The 23,828-nt window shown below is 42.4% G+C and overlaps 1 protein-coding gene across 7 annotated transcripts in view; it reads left to right on the forward strand.

Moving 5' to 3' along the window:
* TEAD1 (TEA domain transcription factor 1) overlaps nucleotides 1-23,828 on the forward strand; it is a 256,121-nt gene that overhangs the window by 61,027 nt on the left and 171,266 nt on the right. For all 7 annotated transcript variants that reach the window (XM_084893780.1, XM_084893775.1, XM_084893776.1 and 4 more), the window contains one exon: nucleotides 19,903-20,158. In XM_084893780.1, the coding sequence (XP_084749906.1) occupies nucleotides 19,903-20,158 (256 nt within the window). The remainder of the gene's footprint in view (nucleotides 1-19,902; nucleotides 20,159-23,828) is intronic.

The raw sequence follows: 23,828 nt of genomic DNA on the forward strand, positions 1-23,828 counted from the left end.
GCCAGCCTGGTCATAGGCAGCCATCTTGTGAGGGTCAATTTGCATATTACCTCTATTATATAGGATGAGTAAACTGAATCCCAGGTTGGAGGGAAAATAAGGAATTGCTCAAGGTTATATGATATTTGTGTCTTACCAGCAGAAATTGGTAAGATTGGGTATTGAGAAAACTCTGGCTCTGTAATTCCCACATGTTCCATAGTAAAGATGGTTTTACTAAATAACCGGAAGACTAATGAAAAAAAAGAAAAAAGAATTATTCTCTACATTTAAAATGCTCTGAGATTCAACTTCCCTATCTCAGATTCTCAAACATCTGTTACCTGTGATATTTCTTTGTGAATGGATGAAAATAAAAACCCAAAGTTCATTCAAGGTCTTTGCTTATTCACAGAAGGTGCCCAGACAACTCACAACCAGGCACATGTCTTTAGAGTCATTTCAGCATTACCTGTTTGGAGCTATAATTCACTTGTATGAATGTTCCATGTCTGGTCTGCCCTGAAGCTACATTGAAGCCATGCTAGGAGTCATTTGTGCTCTTCAGGTGGGGTGCTATATACTCTGGCAGCTTGCTGCATTGTGGGGTTCAAGTGTGGATGAGCCTAGTTTATTCTTACCTCTTAGCATTACTCTTACAGTGTGCTCAGTAATTAGAAGAGAGAAAAAAAGGATTTTGCAAAGTTCGTTCTCCTGTGTGAAACATACACCAATAGCAGACTTGGTGAAGTAAATAGCAGAACAGTTTTAGGGGTGGTTAAGTAATTTATATTGCAGAAACATATACAAGGAGAAATGCTGTACATGTACTAGCTGCCTTAAAGGATGGACAATGAACTAGGCAGAGAACAGCAATTATCGCCCCTGCCTTTTGAGTTGACCTTTCAGTATTGATAAAGATTTAGCAGCCTTAAAGAATGTTTTCTAATTTTAGCCCAAAGAATAGGTGCTCGACAAATGGGTCAAACTGCAATTAAAACTTTTCTTCCTGCAAAGAAGAAAATGCTCCCTTGACCTCAAGCCAGTTTTAAGAGATGATGTGTGCAACCCCTGCACTGTGCCTGGCACTGGAATCTCAGCCCGGAATATCAGAAAATGGGTGTAAATTGTGGAAATGACCTTGCTCACAAATCTCCTTTTTCTAATAGAGGTGGCTGTGGAAACCTGCTTGGGTATGCTCTGCAACTGGATCCTTTTCCTTTCTGTTTCAGACTAGAGAAATCATTGGGCTGTGAGTTTAATGTGCCTCGTTAATTACTTCAGACAAGCCTGCATATGAGCTCTGGAAATCAGTGAAGTATTCTAGCCCCTCCTTTTTTCTGCCCATTAATTCAAAGATTCAGCCTGGCTGGTGTTGCTCAGTGGTTGAGTATTAACCTATGAGACAGGCAACCATGGTTCGATTCCCAGTCAGGGCACATGCCCGAGTTGCAGGCTTGATCCCCAGTGTGAGATGTGCAAAAGACAGCTGACTGATGATTCTCTCTCATTATTGATGTTTGTATCTCTCTCTCTCTCTCTCTCTCTCTCTCTCTCTCTCTCTCTCTCTCTCTCTCTCTCTCTCTGAAATCAATAAAAATAAATTAAAAAAAAAGATTCAGTTCTTATTATTGGAGGTGATGTGAAGGTGGTGTATGTTGTGCCAGGTCCTGAGGACACATCTAAGGAAGGTAAGGGGGCTGTCTTCATGCAGCTTGACACTGGGAGCTAGACATGTTGGCAGGCACTTTACAACAGCATTCTGGGTGAGGTATGATGCTATCTATGGGAGCATGCAGCAGGGCATCCCATTAAGCAGGTGGACACATGACTATGTTTCTAAACTCCATTTTTCATCTGAACAATGGATATAGCAAAATTACATCTCTACCTAAGATAGTTATGATGAAGATTAGGAGAAATAATGAAAGTAAAGTCCTGAGCCCTGTGCCTCACACAGTAGTATTGAATAAATGTTAGCTGTGAATATTATTTCCATTTACTCCTACAAGTTATTTTCTTAAACTTTTGCTATTGTATTTGATTTTAAGAGCCAAACATTTTTATATCCATCAGTTAGAATTTTGCTGATTTGGCCAAGAAGCTGCAGCTCATCCTTCAGCTCCCACAGTGAGTTGGAATTGGGAGTCAGTGCTTGTGAAATGGAGGTGTGGATGGGCATTGTCTCGGACTTGCTTCCAGCTGGGCCGTGATCCCAGCTGCTGAGCTGGACAGTGCTGTAATGTGTCCAGGCTAGCACCTTCTTGGTTTTCAAAGTCTGATTTTATAGGCCCCTTGTTTTTCCCTTCTCTCCCCTTTCCCGGCTGGTGATCCAGCCCAGGCTTCCCCAGTAGAGGATGGACAAAAACATTTAGAAGAAATGAAACTCTGTTTCATTTATTCATCATCTGTTTGTTCCCACAAAATATAGTTTAATTAGCAAAGAGAGCTAAGGTAGAAATCATGCTTGCAAGTTCATAGAAATGTGCCCGGTCCCTAAATGTTGCTTTTTATTGGTATAATAGGTAAGCCAATACCAGGGTGGTCTGGGCATATGTTAGGCTGTATTTGACTCTATCCCTTGATTTTAGCAATTTGTTATTTTTGTTTAGTTTTCTGAGAATATAGTTGAAGATCCAAGAATTCCTCAATGTCTCCTAGGATTTAAGCAGATACTTTTGTCCTTGGGGAACCAATGTCACTGGTACTTGTACCAGGTCCATGAATATTACAATGTTTATCACTGTGCTTTGTAGAGAGTAACTGGAGCAGCCCCGTTAGGTATCTTGGTAAGTGCTTCCTATTCATTGTCCATTTCAAAAAAACACACAAAAAAACAACAACAACAACTAGGGAATTTAAGAAACAATGCTGAAGTGATAGTAATCAAGATTTTAAATGGTGGTCTCTGACTAGAGGGAAGATTAACAAGATTTAGAAAGCAAATCTTAAATTATGTGTGGGCAGAGGTGGTATTTAAAATATTTAACAGGTGGTATGGGCATTGACACAATGGAAACCACTAGAGGCCTCAGGTGTGCCAGGCACTTACTCTGTACTTGTTGGATAGTGAGGAGCTATGGGGACGGGCATTCAGTGTGCTTGGACCACTGACTCTTTCATATATTTATACACACACACACACACACACACACACACACACACACACACACACTAGAGGCCCGATGCACGAAATTCGTGCAAGAGTAGGCCTGCCTTCCCCTGGCTGCCAGCACCAGCTCCCTCTGGCACCCGGGACCAGGGCTTCCCTCCGGTGGGCCGCCAGCAGGCACCTGGGAACCCAGCTTCCTTTGCAGCTCTGGCTTCGTCCAGAAGGACCTTCTGTCTAATTAGCATATTTTACTTTTATTATTATTGATTTTAGAGAGAGGAGAAAGAGAGAGACAGAGAGAGGAAAACCATCAATCAGTTGGGATTGAACTTGAAAACTGGGCATTTGCTTTGACAGAAATCAAACCCTGCACCTTTTGGTGTACAGAATGGTGCTCCAACCAACTGATCCACACTAGCCATGGCTGGGCCACTGACTCTTTACCAACTTGTATGGAAGTATTCTAATATTTTAATAATCAGCTTGGTTATCCCAGTGAGGTACTGGTTTGGGAAGTTGGGGGGTTGAACAGCATTTGTAATTGCCTTTGACAGGTGTTCAGAGCTATTAGATGGAGTCCTTTATCTCAATGCCAGCGGGCTTTTGTATGCTAAGCCTGATGATCTCCCTGTAGGCACTTGGAAAGTGTCACATTAGAATTTAGGGTTGTCTATTTGGAAAGCACTAGGACACATTCCTTTGTTCAGAAGGTGCCTACAATGTGACTGGCACAGTCTGTCTTCACCAGGTCCCCAGGCTATACCAGTGACTTCAAATGTTTCCTGCCCTTGGGCTCCAGGAATCTGCCCTTACGAAATGATTATGAGGATGTTGCACTAACAGTGAAAAGTTGGGGCAAAACCTGAATGTCCAGCCATGAGGAAATAGCTAAATAATGGTACATTCATGACACAAAATTCTCTCTCTCTCTCTCTCTCTCTCTCTCTCTCTCTCTCTCTTTCTCTCTCTCTCTCTCCTCTCTCTCTCTAACATATTTTATTGATTTTTTTTTACAGAGAGGAAAGGAGAGGGATAGAGAGTTAGAAACATTGATCAGCTACCTCCTGCACACTCCCTACTGGGGATGTGCCCGCAACAAGGTACATGCCCTTGACCGGAATCGAACCTGGGACCCTTGAGTCCACAGGCTGACGTTCTATCCACTGAGCCAAACCAGTTTCGGCAAAATACTCTAACTCTTAAACATCACAAATACAAAGAAAAATTTAAGACTCAGGAAAATGCTGAATGTGAAATGTTAGGTGGGCAATAAAAGAACCCAAACTATAGGGAATACAAAGAATAACAGTAAGTTATTAGTGCAAGAAAATACATCAAAATGCATTGTTAGTACTGACTTTTGTTTGGTGGAAGACTGTGGGGAAAGTTTATTTTCTCCTGTGCATGTTTTCTATAGGCTCTACTTTTTGGGTTATCTAGGGTATTAACTTTATCATTAGACGTGTTCCATAAATATTATATTCTTAAAATCCATTTTAAAGTTTTAAAAATTACTGTATAATCAGTGGCTGAGTATGTTGAATATAAACTTGGAGACACACATTTGGGGGTTGTGTCTGTACAGGAAGCTGCTGACTCCGTGGGGTAAAAATAAGAGCCTAGGTCAGCCGCCTCATGCTTAGGTGCTGGCCCTCCAGGTCTCCATTCTGCTGGGGTTCCAAGGGGCCCTAATGGGCTTGTTGAAAGGCTCTGCTTGGCTTCCTTATTAATGTCCCTCCCCAAGCCGTGCTCTGCTCCGCTGGCTAACCTTGTCAGAAGGTTACCCGTGGCTCTCCACGGCTCGGCTAATTTTAAACCCAGCCGGCCAGGGTGGTGGCGTGGCATTGCTCTGCGGAGTCACGAACAGCTCCCTGGGAGACGCGGCTGGGAAAGATGAGCTGAGTCCCAGTTTTTTCTCTTCCTCCTGTAAGTGACCAGGCACGCTGAACGAGCAAAGAGAGCTGAGATAATAATGAGAGCTTTTATGGTAAAAACCAGGATTCTTAAAGATCCTTTAGCAGTGGCAGTACTGGCTGGTAATTGCACGGTGTGATGTGTCCGGCATGAACTGTGTGATTTCTGACAGCTCGAGGGAGAGTGAGGGGGCTCAGGTCCCCTCTTCTAGGAACTGGACTGTTTTTAAAGACAGAATGAAAATGCCATTCATTTGACTGTTTGTATGGTACTCTACATTTACAGCAGTCAAACTCCAGTGGTAATAGGTTCCTTCCTGAAGTTTTTATTGGTTTGATTGGGAGAGGGTTATTTCCTAAAAGTTAAACAAATACTAAAAAAAAACCCCAGGATCCGCCTCTTTGCATGTCTGTCAGATGCTGGTGTGGCTGTCACTAAAAATTGTCATTTTAGAGCCTTTAAAAAAATACGTGCGATAGAATCCTGTTCAGAACACTGCTGTGCCTTTTAACACACATAATCCTGATATTTAAAAATAAAACTTAAATCAGTAACTACAAAATAATGTGACATTGGGAGGACCTATTTAAAAAATAAGCATCTTTTTGGTTTGGATTTTTTTTTTTTTTAACCTTCCTCCTTTTCAACATCTTCAGGCTGGAAATGGACTGTGCCTGTTAGAGTTAGCTCAGTCTTCCCTGCCAGGGCATTCACAGTGGCTCTCACACATAGGGATTATAATGGGAAACCTAATCCACCAGGTGCATTAGGTGTTTACCTGCCCAGCCAAAGAAGGGCATCTTTTCTTGTAGCTGGGTCTGTACCCACCCTCTTGTAAAACAGTTGTTAGAAGCAAATTAAATAAGCATAGTGTATGGAGTAAACCCAGATGAAAGCAGTGGACGGAGAATCAGTAACCTGCTAACTGGAGACAGTGGTTGAAGTTAACTTTATTTGAAGTGCCCAGGCTGGGTCAGACCACATCAAGCCAGCAGTCTTCCCCCATGAGGGTAGCAGGGGAGTGGACTTTGATTTCATTTTAGAAAAAATAAAAATGTGTAAATGATTTTTATTAGCCCCCCCCCCCCTGCAAAGTTCCACCCCTTCTTCAATAGACTTAATTAGCTTTGTCTTTAGTTTTGAGAAAATTAAAGCTGAGTAATTATCAGGAATTTGTTGAATGGGAATACTTGTCAAAACCTTCATTGACCCAAATCTGACTTGTATAGAGAGCATTAAATAAGCAAACTAAAGAAACCCCATTCCTCTCATGTCCTAAAATAATGTTTTTAAAAGCACATTCAAAGTAGTTAGGTATAACATAAATATAAGCTGCTCTGGACTGGTTACTAAATGGATGAGTTATAAAGTACTTTTCTTAAAACCCAGTCCTCTGTAACTCAAATGTCTGCCTTTTTCTTCTTCTCCTGGGCTGCTTTATTTCTCTTCCCTTCTGCACTTGGCCTGCACACCCGCCTGGTGTAGGTCCTCTGTTATTTTTGTGGTAACCCGACACTTCTCCTGACTGTGCCCCCTAAGTCCCTGGGGCGTGAACTGGCTGTGAGCTGAAAAGGCAGCTTGCTTCTGCTCCCGCTGCCCATCTCCTGGGTAGAGCAGCTGCTGCCCCAGGGCGGTGATGCCACAGACTGGGGAGGGAGGTGTGTGTCACCAGTGAAGACCTCCCATTGTGGCTCAGTGGGTGACAGGCTCTACCCTGAGGTGGGGGCCCTGCAGCTTTGGTGTTGAGGCTGGAGGCCAGCCAGTCAGCATTTTGGATTCTGGAGGAAGGTTTTAGAGCCAGTGAGTTCTTTATTTTGATCTAGAGTATGCTCCAGGCTGTCTTTGCGATTCCTCAGACAGGATGAATTTCTCAATAGTCATAAAAGTTGTATTAATATTTTACATTGAACTAAATTGAACAATTACTTATTGAGCTGGAGTGAGCATGAGGTACAGAAATAAATGGGAATCCCTACCTTGTGAAAATTTGCAGTATAGCAGGAAAGATGGATATATAAGTATTGAATAGTAATCATTAATTATAGTTACATATTGTACATTTGTTCAACAGCTATTTGAGAACCTATGCCAGACACAGTTCTGAGATATGTGTGCACACACATAGTCACTAACCTGCAAGCATGCATGTAAGTAATGTACATAATGACTGCCAATGATTGAGACACTTCATTTAATCTTTATAATAGGTAGGTAAAGTGATTATTTTTGTTTTGTTGATACACAGATAGTAAAATGTATATACTGAACTGTTTTGCCATATAGACTCTCCATTGAGGTCCCTGCAGCTCTAGGGCTACCACAGGGAAAAGTATTTAGCAAGCATTTGTTGAGTTCCGCAAATTTTCCTGGTATCGAGAGATGTTAAATGTAGGAATGTTAAGGAATTTACCGATTTGCTGTGAGACAGTATCTTACGAAAAATCCTGGGGAAGTGTGCTAAGTGCTGTGTTGGAAGTTGGCTTGAGGTGCTATGGGGACACCAAAATGACTTGTGTGAGTGGAGAAATCCACTAAGGCTTTCCAGAGGAGAGGTTGGTGGCTTTGGTCTTGGAATGACTGTTCAGACATTCATCAGACAGTGTTGTTGGTAAGAGAAGCTTCTGAGCAGAGGGACACAGGTGGCTGAAGGGGTGAAGCAGGTAGCATGTTGTGTCTGGGCACCTTAGAATGGTCATGTGGCTGGAATATAGGGGACTGGACGGGTGTGAGATCAGGAGGTAAAGGCCATGGGTGCCCTCTAATGCAGCAGGGTCCTAGAGTGGGATGGGGGAACCTGCTGCAAGATTTCAGATGAGTGTTTGATAAAAGTCAGATTTGTATTTTAGGAAAACTCTGGCTGAAGAATAGCATAGGAGAGTCTTGCAAAGAATGCATCTCCTAAGGATTATGATTCAGTACTTCCATCATCAGAGCTGGAATTTATATTTCTTTCTTTTTAAAAGTATATTTTATTGATTTTAGAAAGGAAGGGAGAAGGAGAGAGAGATAGAAACATCAATGATGGGAGAGAATCATTGATTGGCTCCCTCCTGGATGCCCTTTACTGGGGATCAAGCTCGCAACCCAGGCATGTGCCCTTGGCCGGAATCAAACCTGGGACCCTTCATTCTGCAGGCTGACACTCTATCCATTGAGCAAACCAGCTAAGGCTGGGATTTATATTTCTAAGAAGCCACATGTTTCATCCAGATGTACATCGAGGGCTGGGAACCTGGTGGAACCAGGTTGTCGGCAATGGTGGAGATGAAGGGACCTCAGCAACATCCCAGCTCAGAAAGAAGGCCCTGCCCTTGAGAGAAGAGCAAATTTAGTGGGTTAGAGAGGAGTGGAAATGCTTTATTTGAGGGAGGAAGGGATGAGTAGGCATTCTTGGTGACAAGTTGCATCAGAAGGAATGGGAGAAAGCAGAAGCCTGGGATGATGGTCCACCTGGGGTGCTACTTCAGCCAGGTTATCTGAGATGAATACCTCAGGAGGCTGTGGGATTGGTTTCCCTCACTCAGGACCTGGAAAATTGTTTTTATTTTATTTTAATTGGTGCTTTTACAGACAGAGGCTTAGACTTTGAAGGTACCAGAACCCAGTATGCCATTTCTGTGAGGCACACTCACAGGCTGACTGTGAAGGTTTGGGTTTGTTTGCTTTGCCTTGGGGTCTTTTGGCCTCTCAAGTTGCATCTCTACCATTAGGCCATTGGACTGAGAGAGGGAGGGATTTAGAGGCTTTGTATTTGTAATTGAAAATGGATTACATTTTAGAGAGAGGAATTGAGGGTTTTACTTCCTATATCAGTTTAGCAGAGCCTATAGAAAGAAGAGAAATGTATACTCTTCCCTCTTTTTTTTTTTTCTCTCTTAAAAGGGTACCTTCTGTGTGTGTGTGTGTGTGTGTGTGTGTGTGTGTGTGTGTGTGGTACGTGCATGCATTGTGAAGCTTCAAAAGTGTTGATGGAATCAAGTCGTGGCCTTTTGACTTTTTTACTTTATACGTTTGCTGAGGGGTTTCAGGGATGAGAAGGGAAGAATCCAACCGTCTCCTTCAGAACACCATGGACCATGTAGAAGTGAAGATAGAGTAAAGTTTGATTTCAGAATTAGCTGCCTCAATTTCTGTCCATACCTCTCTGCCTGGGGGTCTTGCCCCACTGTGTGCCCTTGCAGTGTTTGTGGACCTCTCAGAACTGGTGCTGTGCACACAGTAGGTACTCAGGTAATATTTGTTACTTGAATGAGTGGCTTATTGTCTAAAGGGAGGACAACAGCTACTCAGTTCTTTCATCTTAGCCAGGTTCTTTCTCCTGCTGAAGTTGAACTAGGCATAAACTAAAGACCAGGACAGGGATGGAGTCCAGGGTGAGGCTTTCATCAGCCCCTGAATTTGCATCCCTCTCAGTGTAAGACCTGTTTTGCAGCTGCGCCCTTACTGTCGTCATTAAATGGCAGATTGCATTTTTTACTGGAAGGGTGGGGACTCAGTTGTATCAGTGAACATTGGGAACCAGAAGATGTTTTTAACATGCAATGCCATGTATTTTTGGTTAGTTGGTACATTTGCTTGTGTGGGCATGAACTGGTGTTTGCACATTGTGTGATCATTGGCATTCGAGTCCCCATGCAGAATTCGGGGTGAGAACACTGGCAGCACACAGCCCTCTTTAGGGACCAGGGAAATGTAGAGCACTTGAAAGCAGAGTCTGATGAGCATATTGGAAGGACTGAGTGACTGGGTACCTAGCGAAGTTAATCCTGTGGTTCTGGGCTGTTTAAACAAGCACACCTGTATAAACTGTCATTGCCTTTTGGTGAATTAACACTCCTTCATCAATTTGAAATACTTAGGGATATTCCACATTGTAACACTTGAATTTATGTAGAGAACTGGACTTGGGACACTGAAAAGGCTTTTGATTTAAAAAATTGTGATTCCAGCCGAAACCAGTTTGGTTCAGTGGATAGAGCGTCGGTCTGCATTCTGAAGGGTCCTGTGTTTGATTCCGGTCAAGGGCATGTACCTTGGTTGCGGGCACATCCCCAATGGGGAGTGTGCAGGAGGCAGCTGACCGATGATTCTCTCTCATCGATGTTTCTAGCTCTCTATCCTCTCCCTTCTTCTCTGTAAAAAAATCAATAAAATATATATTTTAAAAAATTGTGATTCCAAATTTATAAAATTATTTGTTCTTTACCTCCAATTTCTGTTGCCTTTTTGTGAAACAGTACTTGCCTTCTGTTACACAGGCAGTCCCCTGCAGCCCAGTGGAGATTATTTTTTCAGCCTCTGCCCCAAACTTTCTATTTTCTTGCTCTGCCCTTTCCCTCCATGGACATCTTGGAGCAGGCCTCTCAGTGCTCTTCTCCTGGTTGGCCTGCTGTGTTCACTCAGGCTGCAAGACCTGCCTAAATGTCACCTCCCATGAGGCTGTTGTTGACTCAAGAGACAGAATCCACTCCTGTTTCTGGGCTCAACTAGCAGTTTCATTCCTCTTTTGACATCTTATATTCATGAACTTTGTTCATTCATTCATTTACTCATGGACTCACTATTTAGACATCCGTTCGCTCATTATTTTGGGGGCGCATATTTGCTAGACGTTCTGTTAAATGCCCAGGATAGAAAAAATGATTAAAGGCATGGACCTCACATGGGTCTCACAAACCCACAAACAAGGGTGACAGACACATAAACAAGTCATTCCTATGCATGAGTGAGTAAATGTGCTACTGGCATTCAGGGAGTTGGGGCTTACATCTTGAAGGATAATTAACTTTCTTATCTGTCTCCTTGCTGGAAGGGTGCTTCTTGAGGGCAGGGGAGGGTTACACGTTTACTCATCTCCATCTATCTCTCTAGTACCTGGCACTTGGGTGGGAGACATGGGAAAAGGAGATAATTATAAAACAAAAATAGTTTTCCTGTCTCATTTCAGAATGAATTTAAGGCAGCTTTCAAGGCTGTAAAATAGCATAAATTAAAAGTGGGGCAAAGGAGAAAGAAAAAGAAGGGAATAGAGGTAGGACCTAAAGTGGATTTAGGAATGCAACCAAATTTGTCGACTAAAATAACCATTTTTCCCTGAGGGTTCTGCCAGAGTGGCTCAATGCACCTTGAAAGCCAGTGAGTAAAGAAAGTCAAGGCCTAGCTGGTTGGCCACAAGGTACTAACACATGGTGTTTGGTGTTTTATTAAACTCTCCTTTGGGGTTTTTGTCAAGAGCAACCTATGTGATTTGATGAAGGGAAACCCCAACATCTTTGTAGAAAATCCAGTGACTAATTCACAGGTTGTTTCTTAGTATGCTAATGACATCACATAAAAGCACAATTCAATAAAAGCAGTTATTCAGAGCTCCTGGAATAAACTTTCTCTAAGGTAACTATGGAGTCAGAAAGGTACTGGATCAAATAAGCTAGTTCTGTTGTTCTGTATTATCCCCCTTTTATCTAGTGTTAATGTCACATTCCACTGTCCTCAGTCCTAGAGGTCACATAAGCTCTGTTTCTGCTCCCAATGAGTTATATGATCATGTTTTGGGCCTCAAAAAAAAAAAAAATACTCTCGTATGATTTGGGTAGCATATCAGGATCTGTATGTTCAGATCCTTTAGAAATGGATATTTAAAGGCAGATAGGCCAGACCCAAAACCCACACTCACAAGTGATATTTCTGATGGTTGAAATGATGGAAAGGAACCAAATGTGTCATGGCAAATCGTGTTCTTGGTTACCCAACGTTGACAAGAAATAGTTTTTTACTTCTGGGCAGGCTGGAGCTTAGATTTTGGATCCTCTGATGCGAATGCTGATGAAATCCATGTGGACCAGTTGGATCTTTAGAGAGCAGTTGAAAGCCAGTGTATGTATTCAGTCGAAGAACCAAAGACTTGGACTTCACAATTCAGCACTTTAACATGCCACCTTGGTTCCAGTTTTCCTTACAGATTCACTTACAACCTCATCCAAAGTAAATTGTATATTTACCTGTTGCCTCTGTCTCACACCATGCTGTCTAGATGTCCAGAATGAGAGAAGCATCCTAAGTCAGAGAGCTGGAGAAGAAGGCCCGGGACCATTTCTCTATGTAGTAGAATTAGAATTTTGCCAAAGGTGCTGCCTCTAGTCCAGAGCCGACATATCATTAAGTTGGCAGTCAACAGGCTGTGTAACATTGAGTGAGTCTCCACTGGCCTTTTGTAAGAAAGATGACACCCCAGGCATGACCCATAGATTTGCCACCCAGGGAACTAGCACTCTGATTTTCCGAGGCCCATTTGTAGGCATTCCCTTGGGCATGGGGCTGAGATGGAATCTCTTGAAATGCTTCTCTTAAAGTTTGGCCAAAGGCAGTGTATGTATTTATCTCACTTTTTGATAGGTTTTGAAGTATTAACTGTCTACTTTTGATTTTGTACTCATTGCATTTAAAATGCTAAGGCATTGTGATAATGTGATGAATCTTACCAACTAAGAAATTATAGGTTATAGTACCCATAATTTATAAAGACTAAAGAGTATTATTTTCTTGGTGTTTTTTTGTTGTTGTTGTTTGTTTGTTTTTTGTTTGTTTTTTTGTAAGCAGTATGATTGTGAGTTTACCTCAAATGCATGTCCATGCTATATACCTATTGGAATTGGGGAGTTAATTTTGTAGTTTTCTTTGACTATTACACCTGGGAAGGGGTTTATATGTTTTCTTCTCAAAATGTTTGTTGCCAGCCACTCACTGCTAATTCCGTGGCATTTTTTCTCTTAGAGCAGCAAAGAAACTTCTGTTTCCAGGTTTGAAATGTATTTTCTGAGGTTAAATTGTCCACCTCCCAGGATCCGTGACTCAGCCTGCAAGTCATGTCATCCAGCACAAGCTCCCCTTATGAGTGCACTGTTTCAGTGTCCAGTCTTCACTTTGGAATGGTCAGATGGGATAGACTTTCTGGACCGGAGTCTGTTGTTGTCTCCGTTTGAAGGAGGCTTCTGATGAAAGAGAGCAGTGATTAGCTTGACTAGTGGTGTGGTGGGGGAAAGGTGAAGCAGGAATTTCTGTTCTTAGAGGCTAGCAGATTCATTAAGGGGGTAGAGAAGGTTTTTCCCCTAAAGGCTGGTAATACAGTGCTGCATAGCATGAAATCAATCAAAGCCTTTCTTGAGCTGTCACCTGGGCAAGTGCTTAAAGCTGATGAAGCAGAGAATTAGAGCATCTCAGGAGGGCAATGCTAAGTCCTCTAATGGGTACCCAGCATCGGGAGCTTGGTGAAGAGGTATTGGCGTGTTGATGGATCCTGTTGATAGGGGAGTGATTTTTGAAAATGAGAAGGAGTAATTATCCACTCCTTCCTGCTGAAATTAGAGGGAACCTGTTGACAATTGGAGTATATGGCACCCAGGTTCACTGGCTGATACTGGCTCCACAGCAGATGTGGCCTCAATTCTCAGTGTCAGCATTCCCTAAAAGAATACATTCTGTAGTTCTCTCTCTCTGGAGGTTGCCTTCAATATCTAGGCTGCTGATCCTCAATCCTCGTATTTCTCAAGCCACTTGTTAGCAAGTTTGGCTAGTGTCTAAAATGGTAGGAAAATAATAACCTGCCCCATTTTACATATGCAAAAGCGATTAACCATCATCAGTGCCTGACATTCCTCCCAGCTACCCAGGGAGGTGAGTCAGTATCATCACTATTCATTAGGAATTAATTAGACTGTGCTTGATGGTGTCAGTCATGGACAAAGCTGAAAGCACTGCCTACATGCCTCCTTTTGAAATCCAGCCTACAGCTAGTGAGCAAGTAGTGTGAGTCTGATGTTCATGGGATGAGGATTCTCTCTGGAGAAATGACTCTTAGATTTAAAATCTAAGTGTATGACTTTGGTCAACCTCTGGACTTCATAAAGTGGGATAATGCCCAACAAGGGTAGTGCAATGATTAACTAAGAACCTCTAGGTGAAAACTTTAGACATTGTGCTTGAAACCTGGCTCATTGGGAGCAGGATGAATTTGGATTTCAAGTACCAATTCATTTTGGAAGTAAAGCTCCTTCATTCCCAGACTTTTTGTTGGAGGTCAGCTTTCTTCTTATGAGAAAAACTTGTTCTTTCACTAAGACCACAGTGAACTTCGAACCATCAAATGCTTGGTCGAGTGTCTCCTACAAATATCATTCCAACCATGCGATTCTCTTTCTTTAAACCCTAAAGTGGACTTCACCTGTGCCTGCCTTCATCTTGTCCTGAAGTGCTTAGAAATATTTTTTCTCAGCTTTGCTCTCAGTGCAACTCCCTATATGTTGCCTTTTTCACTCACCTACTCACTCAGGTTTTCTTCACTACCTTTAAAAAAAATTTTTTTTTTTCTTTTTTCCTTTTTGAATTTCTTTTTTGGCCACCTCTTTAGTTTCTGGTCTTTATATCCTTACCAGTTTGCCTCCCATAGGGATTTTCTTAAAGCTGTCATCTTTACTGGTGGCCAAAGGAAAGGGAAAGCAAAGGATAAAATATTGTATCTCCAAACTTACCATTCTACTCAAAATGTTCATGTTAGACGAAGCTTACCCGGTAGAGGACCCAAACCATATTTGTCCCTTTAACACGGACTATTGGTTGTCAATAATCATGATTAATGAAGAAATTAGCTCAGACAGCCAGCACTTAGTTACCCAAACTGTGTTAGACTTAATCTATCTTCCTAATTTGGAGATTTCCTTTGGGCTCTTACTACTCATAAGAACCTTGGCCAGGGACAGGGTGAAGCTTAATGATAAGTTTAGTCATGTTGTCAAAGAACGTTCATGTCATCTGGTTGTTGGTTTGTTCCTTCTTTCTTTGTTTGGAATATTTATTATGCCAGGTGCTTTGCTAGCATTGTGGATACTGTGGTGATTTGAACAATCCTTGCCCTCAGGGACACTGGAGTGTGAATGGGTGGGGGGCAGTAATAAACCAGCATACTGAGTTCTATTAGTTGAGTCTATGGAACCACAAGGGGATGAATGATTAAGTTGGCCTCCTCAGTGTTAATGATGGAAACTGAGACACTCAAGTACCACATGGTCCTGGGTTACTTAAATAAAGACAGAGTCCCAATTCCTAGTCCAGCTCCTTTCCTTTTGCCTCAAAGAGTGTTAAGACATGGGCTAATACAAAGCGTATGATTTTGTGTGTGACCTTCATGTTCAGTGGCATTTCATGAATCATGAGAGTTAAAACTAACCCTTTTATTTAAAAGCTCTTAAATCACCCACAAGTGGGTGAGATGCTTGCATTATGAGGGATCCACAGGAATTAAGATGGAGCAGCAGATTCCTGGGTCCTATGTCATATCCTTTGTTCATAAGTTCCGTGAATAGAGTTGGTGTCAGAAGCACCTGTATTTGACTCTCTCACCCCCTTCTGTCCTCAGCTCTTAAGTTAAAATGTGGATTGGTCAAATATACACATGATGTCATTCTGTGGTACTCGTGTTGCTCTTCTTAGAGTGCCAGTGGGTAGTTGTAAAATAATGATCCATTTAGGAAGTGTGGCTGTTGGCCTGTTAACAGTTCTTTTTGGAGTTTATTATAGTGTGGCTAGAAAGAGTTTCAGAAAAAAGAGGAACTTCTAGAAAAGTGTTAATGATGGAATTGAGGCACATAGGGGCTACATGATATATTGTAGATTTTCAGCAACAAAAGTTCCCGTCTTTCCTTTTAGGCATTCCTTTAGGTCTGGGATTGTTCCCTTGAACCAAACTTCCCAGAAAAATAATGAAAATTATTGAACCTGTGAATATAAGTGTAGGTTTATATAAGTATTAGAAATAGAAGGGTTTGTTACAAATTTAAATTTTTTTATTTAGTAATCTAAAGGACCTTTGTAACTTAGTTCCAAAGGGAACTATTAGGAGAGCACCTTCATTTCTTCACCATCCCATTATCGGTAGGTATTTGGGCACTGCAAGGCACATACCACTGTCTAGAGATAATGGACTTGAAAACAAATGAACATCTGGTCATGGGTTTACAGATGACAGAGCACCTTCACTCATTATCTTTAAATCTTTACGACAACCCTGTAAGATAGAGTCCCTCCACCCCTTAATGATTTTCCTATGTTGGGATTGTATTTACTATCTCCATTTTACAAATAAAATCTGAGATTCTGAGAGATTAACTACTTCATTCTGGACTGCATGGCCAGTGTGTGAGCCAGGTTTGGAGTCCAGATTAGTTTGAGCCTGAATATCATGCCGTGTCCTCCCTCACTCCCCCCAATTCTATGTTCTTTATTTACTGAATTGTGTGAAAGTTAACTCCCTTACTCAAAAAAGGGATGAGGAGGTGGACATCAGCTCTACAGGCACAGATATTCTATGCATAATTCACTTGATTAGATCTTATTATTTGTAATAAGCAGGTGCTTCTTGCTGTGTATGTGGAAACCAGGTAGATTGGGTGGTACTTAACCAATGCCACACATTTTTAGGACACTCCTAATGTGTGGCTGATACTCTGAGCCACTAGATACAAGGACAGTTTCCAGGATGAGGTGGATTTTGAGCTGGTTTGGAAGGGACCTGAGGGATAGAATGCCAGAATGGTTATTTCAGTATCCAGTACAGGGAGCTTTTCTCAGCCAGCCCCAGTCTTGTGATTGGAAACTCTCTGCCCATACAGGGCCTCATCTTACAATTGGGTTGTAAAACCAAGGGCCTGTATAACTCTGTGGATTATGTATCTGGTAGCTTCTGGGGTTTGTGTCCTGGCCCTTGTCCAGAGTAGGTAATTCCATCCTGCTGAGCTCCAGTTGACCAAATTGCAAGGGCCTGAACACAGAGTTCTTCCCTTTGCAGTAAATGAAAAAAAAAAAAAGGGGGGGGGGAGCATTTAGAACAGTGCCTGTGTTTACTAAGTGGATGATCAATTAATGCTAATACTGCATTCCCCAAACATCCAAGGGCTTGTGACTCCCAGCTTTAGAGGTTACTTTAAGGGATTGTCTACAAGACTCTGCTGTTCCTCTTTAAGGCAGCCAGCCCAGCCCTTTTTGAACAGCTCAACTAGCAGGAACTTTTTCTCACGTTGAGCTGGAATAATCTTAGAACTTGCACAGAATGGGTCAGAACCCTCTCTATGTGACAGCCAGCTCTTCAGAGGATGTTCAGTGTCTAAGAACACTAAGCTTGCAATTATGATTCAATAAAATCTTACCAGCTTTGAGCCATGTAGGCTAAAATAATGGATTTATAAATAACCCCCTGCCTTTAGCTCCTAAACCAGTTACATTAGAGAAGGGAAATCAGGAATAGCACTTGAAGTGTGGGAGCCTAGAAGTTTTGTGGGTCCTAGTCCATCTCTGAGCATCATTTATTGAGGGCCATGGACAAACTGGGATGCATTCATGAGGGCTGAGCCAGGTATTATGTGAATTATGTCTAATCCAAGTCACAATAGGGCTGCTCCTGTTACATATAAATGGGTGTTTGGGTGGGAGATTTGCTTCTGCAAGGGATGGGTTGGTATAGAAGTTAACCTGTACATGGGTTTTGGCCTAGTAGATGGAAGAATTTCAACATGTCAGTGTGGAGGTAGTGGGGTTTTTGTCATTGGTGATGTTCATATATAAATTATATGACCAGTTGAGAAGTGTTAGAGGGGACTGCAAGCATTGGATTAGAGAAGTGTTGGGGAGTTTGGTCTGAAGACACTGAGGCGCTCAGTGACGTGGTGATGTTCTTTTTAGGCAAGTAAAGTTCCCCAGTCCCTTTGCTGGCCCTCACTGTCCTGGATTCTGTCCCTCTACTATAGGGGTTGCATGCTGAGTACATTGCTGTTTATCCTAAAACTAGAGGCCTGATGTACAAAATTCGTGCAAGAGTAAACCTTCCTCTGCCAGTACCCGGGACCTGGGCTTCCCTTGCAGCCCCAGCTTCTTTTGGAAGGTCATCTGGAAGGACGTCTGGTCTAATTAGCATTTTATGCTTTTATTATTATAGATATGGCTCTCTGAGCTGCCCAGAGCTCAAAGACTGGCCTGTGTTTTTGTATGTCTATTGTTTTGTTTTGGGGGTGGCAGGGGTGTAGGGGTGGGGGTTAGGTAGAGAGGAAGACAGCGGATTAGCCACTGCTCAAAGCATTCATCATATTCTCATAATTTCTCTAACAAACTGCTTTGGAGCTAGAACAGACTCTAGGGGAGCATACAGCTCAGCTTGAATTTTATAAGACTCTTAGATTCCAACAAAAAATGTAATAATTTGAGAATTCAAAAGGCCCACACTGCAGGCATTGCAGAGTTCATCTGGGGGTTAATCACAAAACCCTTTCTTGTGGCATAATTTATACCTCAACATTTGGCAGTTTTTAAAGTCCGGTGCCAATGTACATGTGTTGGTAAGAAGTAGTAAATATTTTGCTGACAAGTTCTTTGAATGATGGATCTGTGGCAGCATTTAAAGGCAGACAACCTGGGGGTTTCTTTTATCCAGGTGCTGCCAAATCTCAAAAGCTGTCAGGTTACCAAGCCAAAATCACCCACTAGTTATACCATTAATTGTGTAATGTTCATGTGCCTCAGAGTTTCTGCACCTGGGATCTGTTGATATACACTGGTGGGGGAGGGCATAGGAAAGGGATACAATCAGGAGGAGAAAGAAAGAAAACAGGCTGCTGGCTCTCAGGTAACTGCCCTGGAGCATGGAGCAGTCCCTGGTGCCTGGTGGGGCCAGCACCTGCTCCCCTCCTGGCTGCCTCTATTGTAATGTTGCGTGGATTTGATGGGGACAGAAGGCAGGGAATGGTGGGGCCCACTAAGCTCTTTCTACTGTGACCCTGCCATCTCCCTTCTTCGATCAGTTGCTAGGAACAATTCTCCCCTTTAGGGGGAAGCCTTTGAATTAATGATCTGATGCCTTTTCAACAAAGGAATATTGATATGTTAGTGTGTGGACAGCAGGGGGTACCGGATTAGATCATTTTCACATGGGTGTTTGTGCCTGTTTGACATTCGTGTGGAAAGCTTATCCCTTTAAGACCATAGGTTTCATGCATACTTTAAGGAGAATAAACCTTTGAGAAAGATTTCTTTGTAACCTTCAGTGCTACAGAGAAAGAAATTAAAGTCTTCCCCACAGTTTCCTTAAGATCAGGAATTCTGAGTAGGCTACCAAAGTGCCCATGTAGGTGTAAACCATTTCTTTATGTAAATGTGCTGGCCTCTTGTAGCTGTTGCAGGGAAGGCAGGAATGGGGACAACTTGGTCCCTGCTTCAAGGTTACAATCTAGAAGCTGACAGTGGCAACGTGACCTGACTGTTCAGGCTCAATGTCCCACAGAGAAATGCCATAGACTGGCAGGTCCAAGTCAGCTGTCATAGTAGAGTGAGTTTTGTGATAACAAAATAATCTCTTTTCTTCTTTTTACCCTGCCACTATCTCGCATCTGGGTGACCTCAATGACAAATATTGGAATGATTTAACATTTCAGAGTTACCATGTTGATGGCCACAGTGAGGCAGACATCTTTTGTTTTACTTTATTTTCTTTTGAATAAAATTGTTCTGCTATGGAGATTCAATTATTATTGAACAGAGTGCGCCTGGTAGATAGTAGGCACTTAGTAAATGGTTTTGCATGGTTCACTGTGAACTTGCAACTCAGAGTGAATACTATTCTTAGATGAAAACTTTCCTTCATTTGCGAAGATTTTACAGCTGCTGTCCGCCATTATGTTTCTGTATTGAGTGCCTAGCATGAATACATAAAGAAAAAAATCCACTTGGGTCTCAAATTCCCATATTTTCCACTAGCAGTTATTCAGATCTGTCAACTGAAGAATGTGCAATGAGACTAGCAAAGAGCAGTATATTGGTGGTTACCTCATCCTTATCACACTATATTTTCATTTCTTTATTAGGTTTATTTTCTTGAAAAGGCTCCAGGCTTCGGCTTGGAAAACCCAACCGCCAAAATTGAGCCCAGCAGCTGGAGCGGCAGCGAGAGCCCTGCCGAAAACATGGAAAGGATGAGTGACTCTGCAGATAAGCCAATTGACAACGATGCGGAAGGGGTCTGGAGTCCTGACATTGAGCAGAGCTTTCAGGAAGCCTTGGCTATCTATCCACCCTGTGGGAGGAGGAAAATCATCTTATCAGATGAAGGCAAGATGTATGGTAAGTGGTCTGGAATGCCTCTTTGAAACAAGGCAACCTACTTTTGTATCGAAGGGCCATTGTAGCTAGCCTTCTACTTAGATCTGTTCATTATGTTGTGTTGAATGATCTTGGCAGAATTTTAGTTGGCCATCCAAGGGATGAATTCTCAGCTAAAGAGGAGAATCAATACAGGACAGTTGGGAAATTATTCCTTTGGGGTTTCTTCTTCCTCTCCATGCTCAGAGACATTATATCAAAAGCTTTCTAGGTCCAAGTGGAACATAAATAGATGCAATGGCATTTGAGACACTAGTGTGAGGGCACGTTCTTCAGAATGCATGACTAGTGGAAGAAAGTGCAGCCGCTTAACCCCAGATAACTGAAAAAGAGGCCTGCTGATGCCATATTGCTTAATTCCCCCCCCCCCCCCTGCCCCAGGAAGAGATAGCAATCTAGATGTTTATATAGGAAAACTCATTTTGAAAAGTCAGCACTTTTTTCTTTTTAACATAACCCTGTAGAGACTAGATAAAATATGTGTATGGTTTAATCAGACCACCTGTTTGCAGCCCCATTGCCCTTTTGCAGTTGAATGGCAGACAGGGCATTAACCTCTCTCTCCCCAGCCTATTCTCACCCATCTCCCCTTCTATAAGGGATGCCAGGCAGTGTATTCTGAAGGAAACCCCATGAGTGTCCAAGAGGACAAGACTGGTTGTCCAGATGGCTTAGGATACCAAACTCCAGAGCTTGCCTGCTAGGGTTGGGCATTCCCCAGTCCTTCTGTTAATGCTTTTTTTGGCTGCTTACCTTTTGGGAAGCAGATGGCAGGTGGTTGCTTGTATATTCTACTTGCCTAATTGCGCACATTGAGTTGACAGAGTTTGCACTATAGCTGAGTCTAAAGAGATGCAAACAAATAGCCTAAACTCAAAGAGAACTTTGGCTTAGCAACCTACCTGAGGTTAACTTACCATAAGAGTGATTTATTTCTAAATAATTTGAAAGCTTTTCATAATAGGCTGTTGTACCTTTAATACTATGCCTCCTCTATCAGGAGCCATAGGAGGCTGCAACTCAAACTAGCACACACTGCTAAGGAGAAAGCAGATGGTGGTGCAGCTGCCACCAGCTGTGCCCCCACTCTGCCCTCCCCGTCTCCAACTTGGATGATGTAATGGAAACAAGGAAAATTTTGCTTTCTGCAACACTAGTCTCTAAGCCTGTTGTTCTTGTGTTCCCTCTCTCTCTCTCTCTCTCTCTCTCACACACACACACACACACACACACACACACACACACACACACACACGGGGGGGGGGGGGGATGGGAGAGAGAACCCAAACCTTCAGAATTTGTTTTATGCTCTCATGTAATCTTTTGTAGCCAAAGAAGCTTCATTGGGTCTGCTGAAATGGACCCAGGATGAAACATCACAGTTGCTGTGGTAAAAAGTTTCAGGGCCTTTGATTTTCTGTGTGTTTGTATCTTTCCTGATCTATTCGTCCTAGGCCTGGCTGTTTGTTTTCAGGGTCTTGTCTTCATACCTAAAAATGAAACCTCCCTCCCCATTTTAAAGGCAGAGAAAAGCACTTTAATCTTCCAGCCTTCTTTGAAACTGATTTTATTATGGGTAGTGAAGGTGGTTTCAGGCTACTTTACCTTATACAACTCCCATTTGTTTACCCAGAAATTGCTGTAACCTAAAATATTGGCCTACTATTGGAAATCCTGGTGGGGAATAACAACAGCCCTTTATTTGTCACAGGGAATAGTGGGAAGGGCACTGTCCCCTTAGGTTTCAGGGCTGAGGACATAATTCAAAGCAAAAGTTTATCTTTTCAACTCAATTTTGTTTTCTCCATTTGAGTGCATTTTTTAGGTACCAGCCATGCTATATTTAAACATTTTGCTGATAACCTCATCATAAATATACTTTTTGTGTGCGTGAAAATAACGGTGTAAGAGCACTTGTTGATAATTGGATGTCAGGGGCAGCTGGTTAGGAAGTAGAATGGTGAGACATTTTGGATTTGAGTCATCTACCGACAGTGAACTCAAACAAGCCTACCTTTGGTCTGTGTCTCAGTTTCCCCCCCTCCTGTTTAAGAGAGAGAGAGAGAGAGAGAGAGAGAGAGAGAGAGAGAGAGAGAGAGAGAGAGAGAGAGAGAGAGAAGTAGATGATGTCCATGGGTCCTTGGTACTTTGGCATTTTGTGATACTGTGATTTTGTGACTTGTACCTCAGTCAGTTCATTGAAAAACAAGGTGCTACTTGTAGAAACACATCTTTCATACCCATGGCCATCAGATTCTGAAGGCTTCTTGAGAGCACATGCTCTGTATGGATAGTGCCCTCTCCCCCTCCCCCACCCACACCCGCACATCAGCCTTACATTTATTGATTGTGTTGGTGACCAACCTGACTTAACAATGGGTCATCTTTTTGAGCGAGCAGCGTTAGGGTTGTGTTCCTGAGATGGGGATGCAGGAGATGCATTTGCCGCAGTGGTCCTGAAGTCACTGCACTCCATGCATCTGCCTTGGAGAGAAAGCATTCCCCCTGAGCTTCCTCTCAGCAAGGAGAAGCTTTGCTTCTGCTACTTTGGAAGGAAATATGATAGTTAGCCAGGCCATGAGAGATGGATCCTGGACCCCTTAAGAGGAGCTGCCCTGGAGCTGCCTGTGACCTGCTCATGACTTTGAGGACGAGAAAAGGTTGAGTGGGGAGCCTCCACAGTGAGGCCCCAGCCACTTGGGGATTGAGTCATGTGAGCATTGTGGGCCAGAGCTACTGTTCCTTGGCTTGCGGCCTGTTCCCCATCTTACCATAAGTGAATCAGAACACAAACCAGACCAAGAGTCGAGGTTTCTTAAGGTCCAGAGTTGCATACTTTCTCTCTAAAGCATTTTGTAAATGAAAACATTGAAAGCATTTTGGATTCCATGGAGTAAAATCAAAATAATTTAATGCCTTTTAGTGGAATACCAGGTGTTTTTGACTTGAGGGGGCTATTCTGATATTTCTGAGCGTTTGTAGAGTGCATTGTGATGTCACTAATCCAGAGCCATAGAGAAGCAAGGTCAAGTGCAGCACTGATTTATTTTGGTAATGAAATTTCCTCTGTGGTTGGCAGTAGGGCAAATGCAATCATATAGACGGGAAGAACCAAAAGCTCTCTTTATGATGAGGTTTGGGCCATCAAAAGGCTGACTTCCTTCTCTGCTCCCTTGTCTATGGGGAAGCTGAGTCTTTATATGGTTGGTCCTCATGTGGACAGATTACTTCTGTCTTGGGCACCCTATGTATAGACAGTTGTAATTAGGGATAATTAGGAGGAGGATGCATACTTATTCTCCTTTTTTCTCTCTGTTTTCCTTTCCTTTTCTCTCTAGTTTTACTTCTTTTAATTTTTATTGAATTTATTGGAGGTGACAGTGACTAATAAAATTATATAGGTTTCAAGTGTACAATTCTGTAACACATCATCTGTAAATTGTATTGTGTGTTCACCACCCCAAGTAAAGTCTCCTTCTATCATCATTTATCTCCCCCTTTATCTTTCTGTTTTGTCGTCGCCCCCCCCCTTCCCTTTCTCTTTCGTAATGACCATACTGTTGTTTGTGTCTATGAAGGTTTTTGTTTTGTTTTGTTTTAGTTTCTTTTTATGCTTAATCCCTTCACCTTA

Source organism: Pipistrellus hanaki (genome assembly GCF_964339955.1).
Source record: "Pipistrellus hanaki genome assembly, chromosome: 9".
Classification (NCBI taxonomy): Eukaryota; Metazoa; Chordata; class Mammalia; order Chiroptera; family Vespertilionidae; genus Pipistrellus; species Pipistrellus hanaki.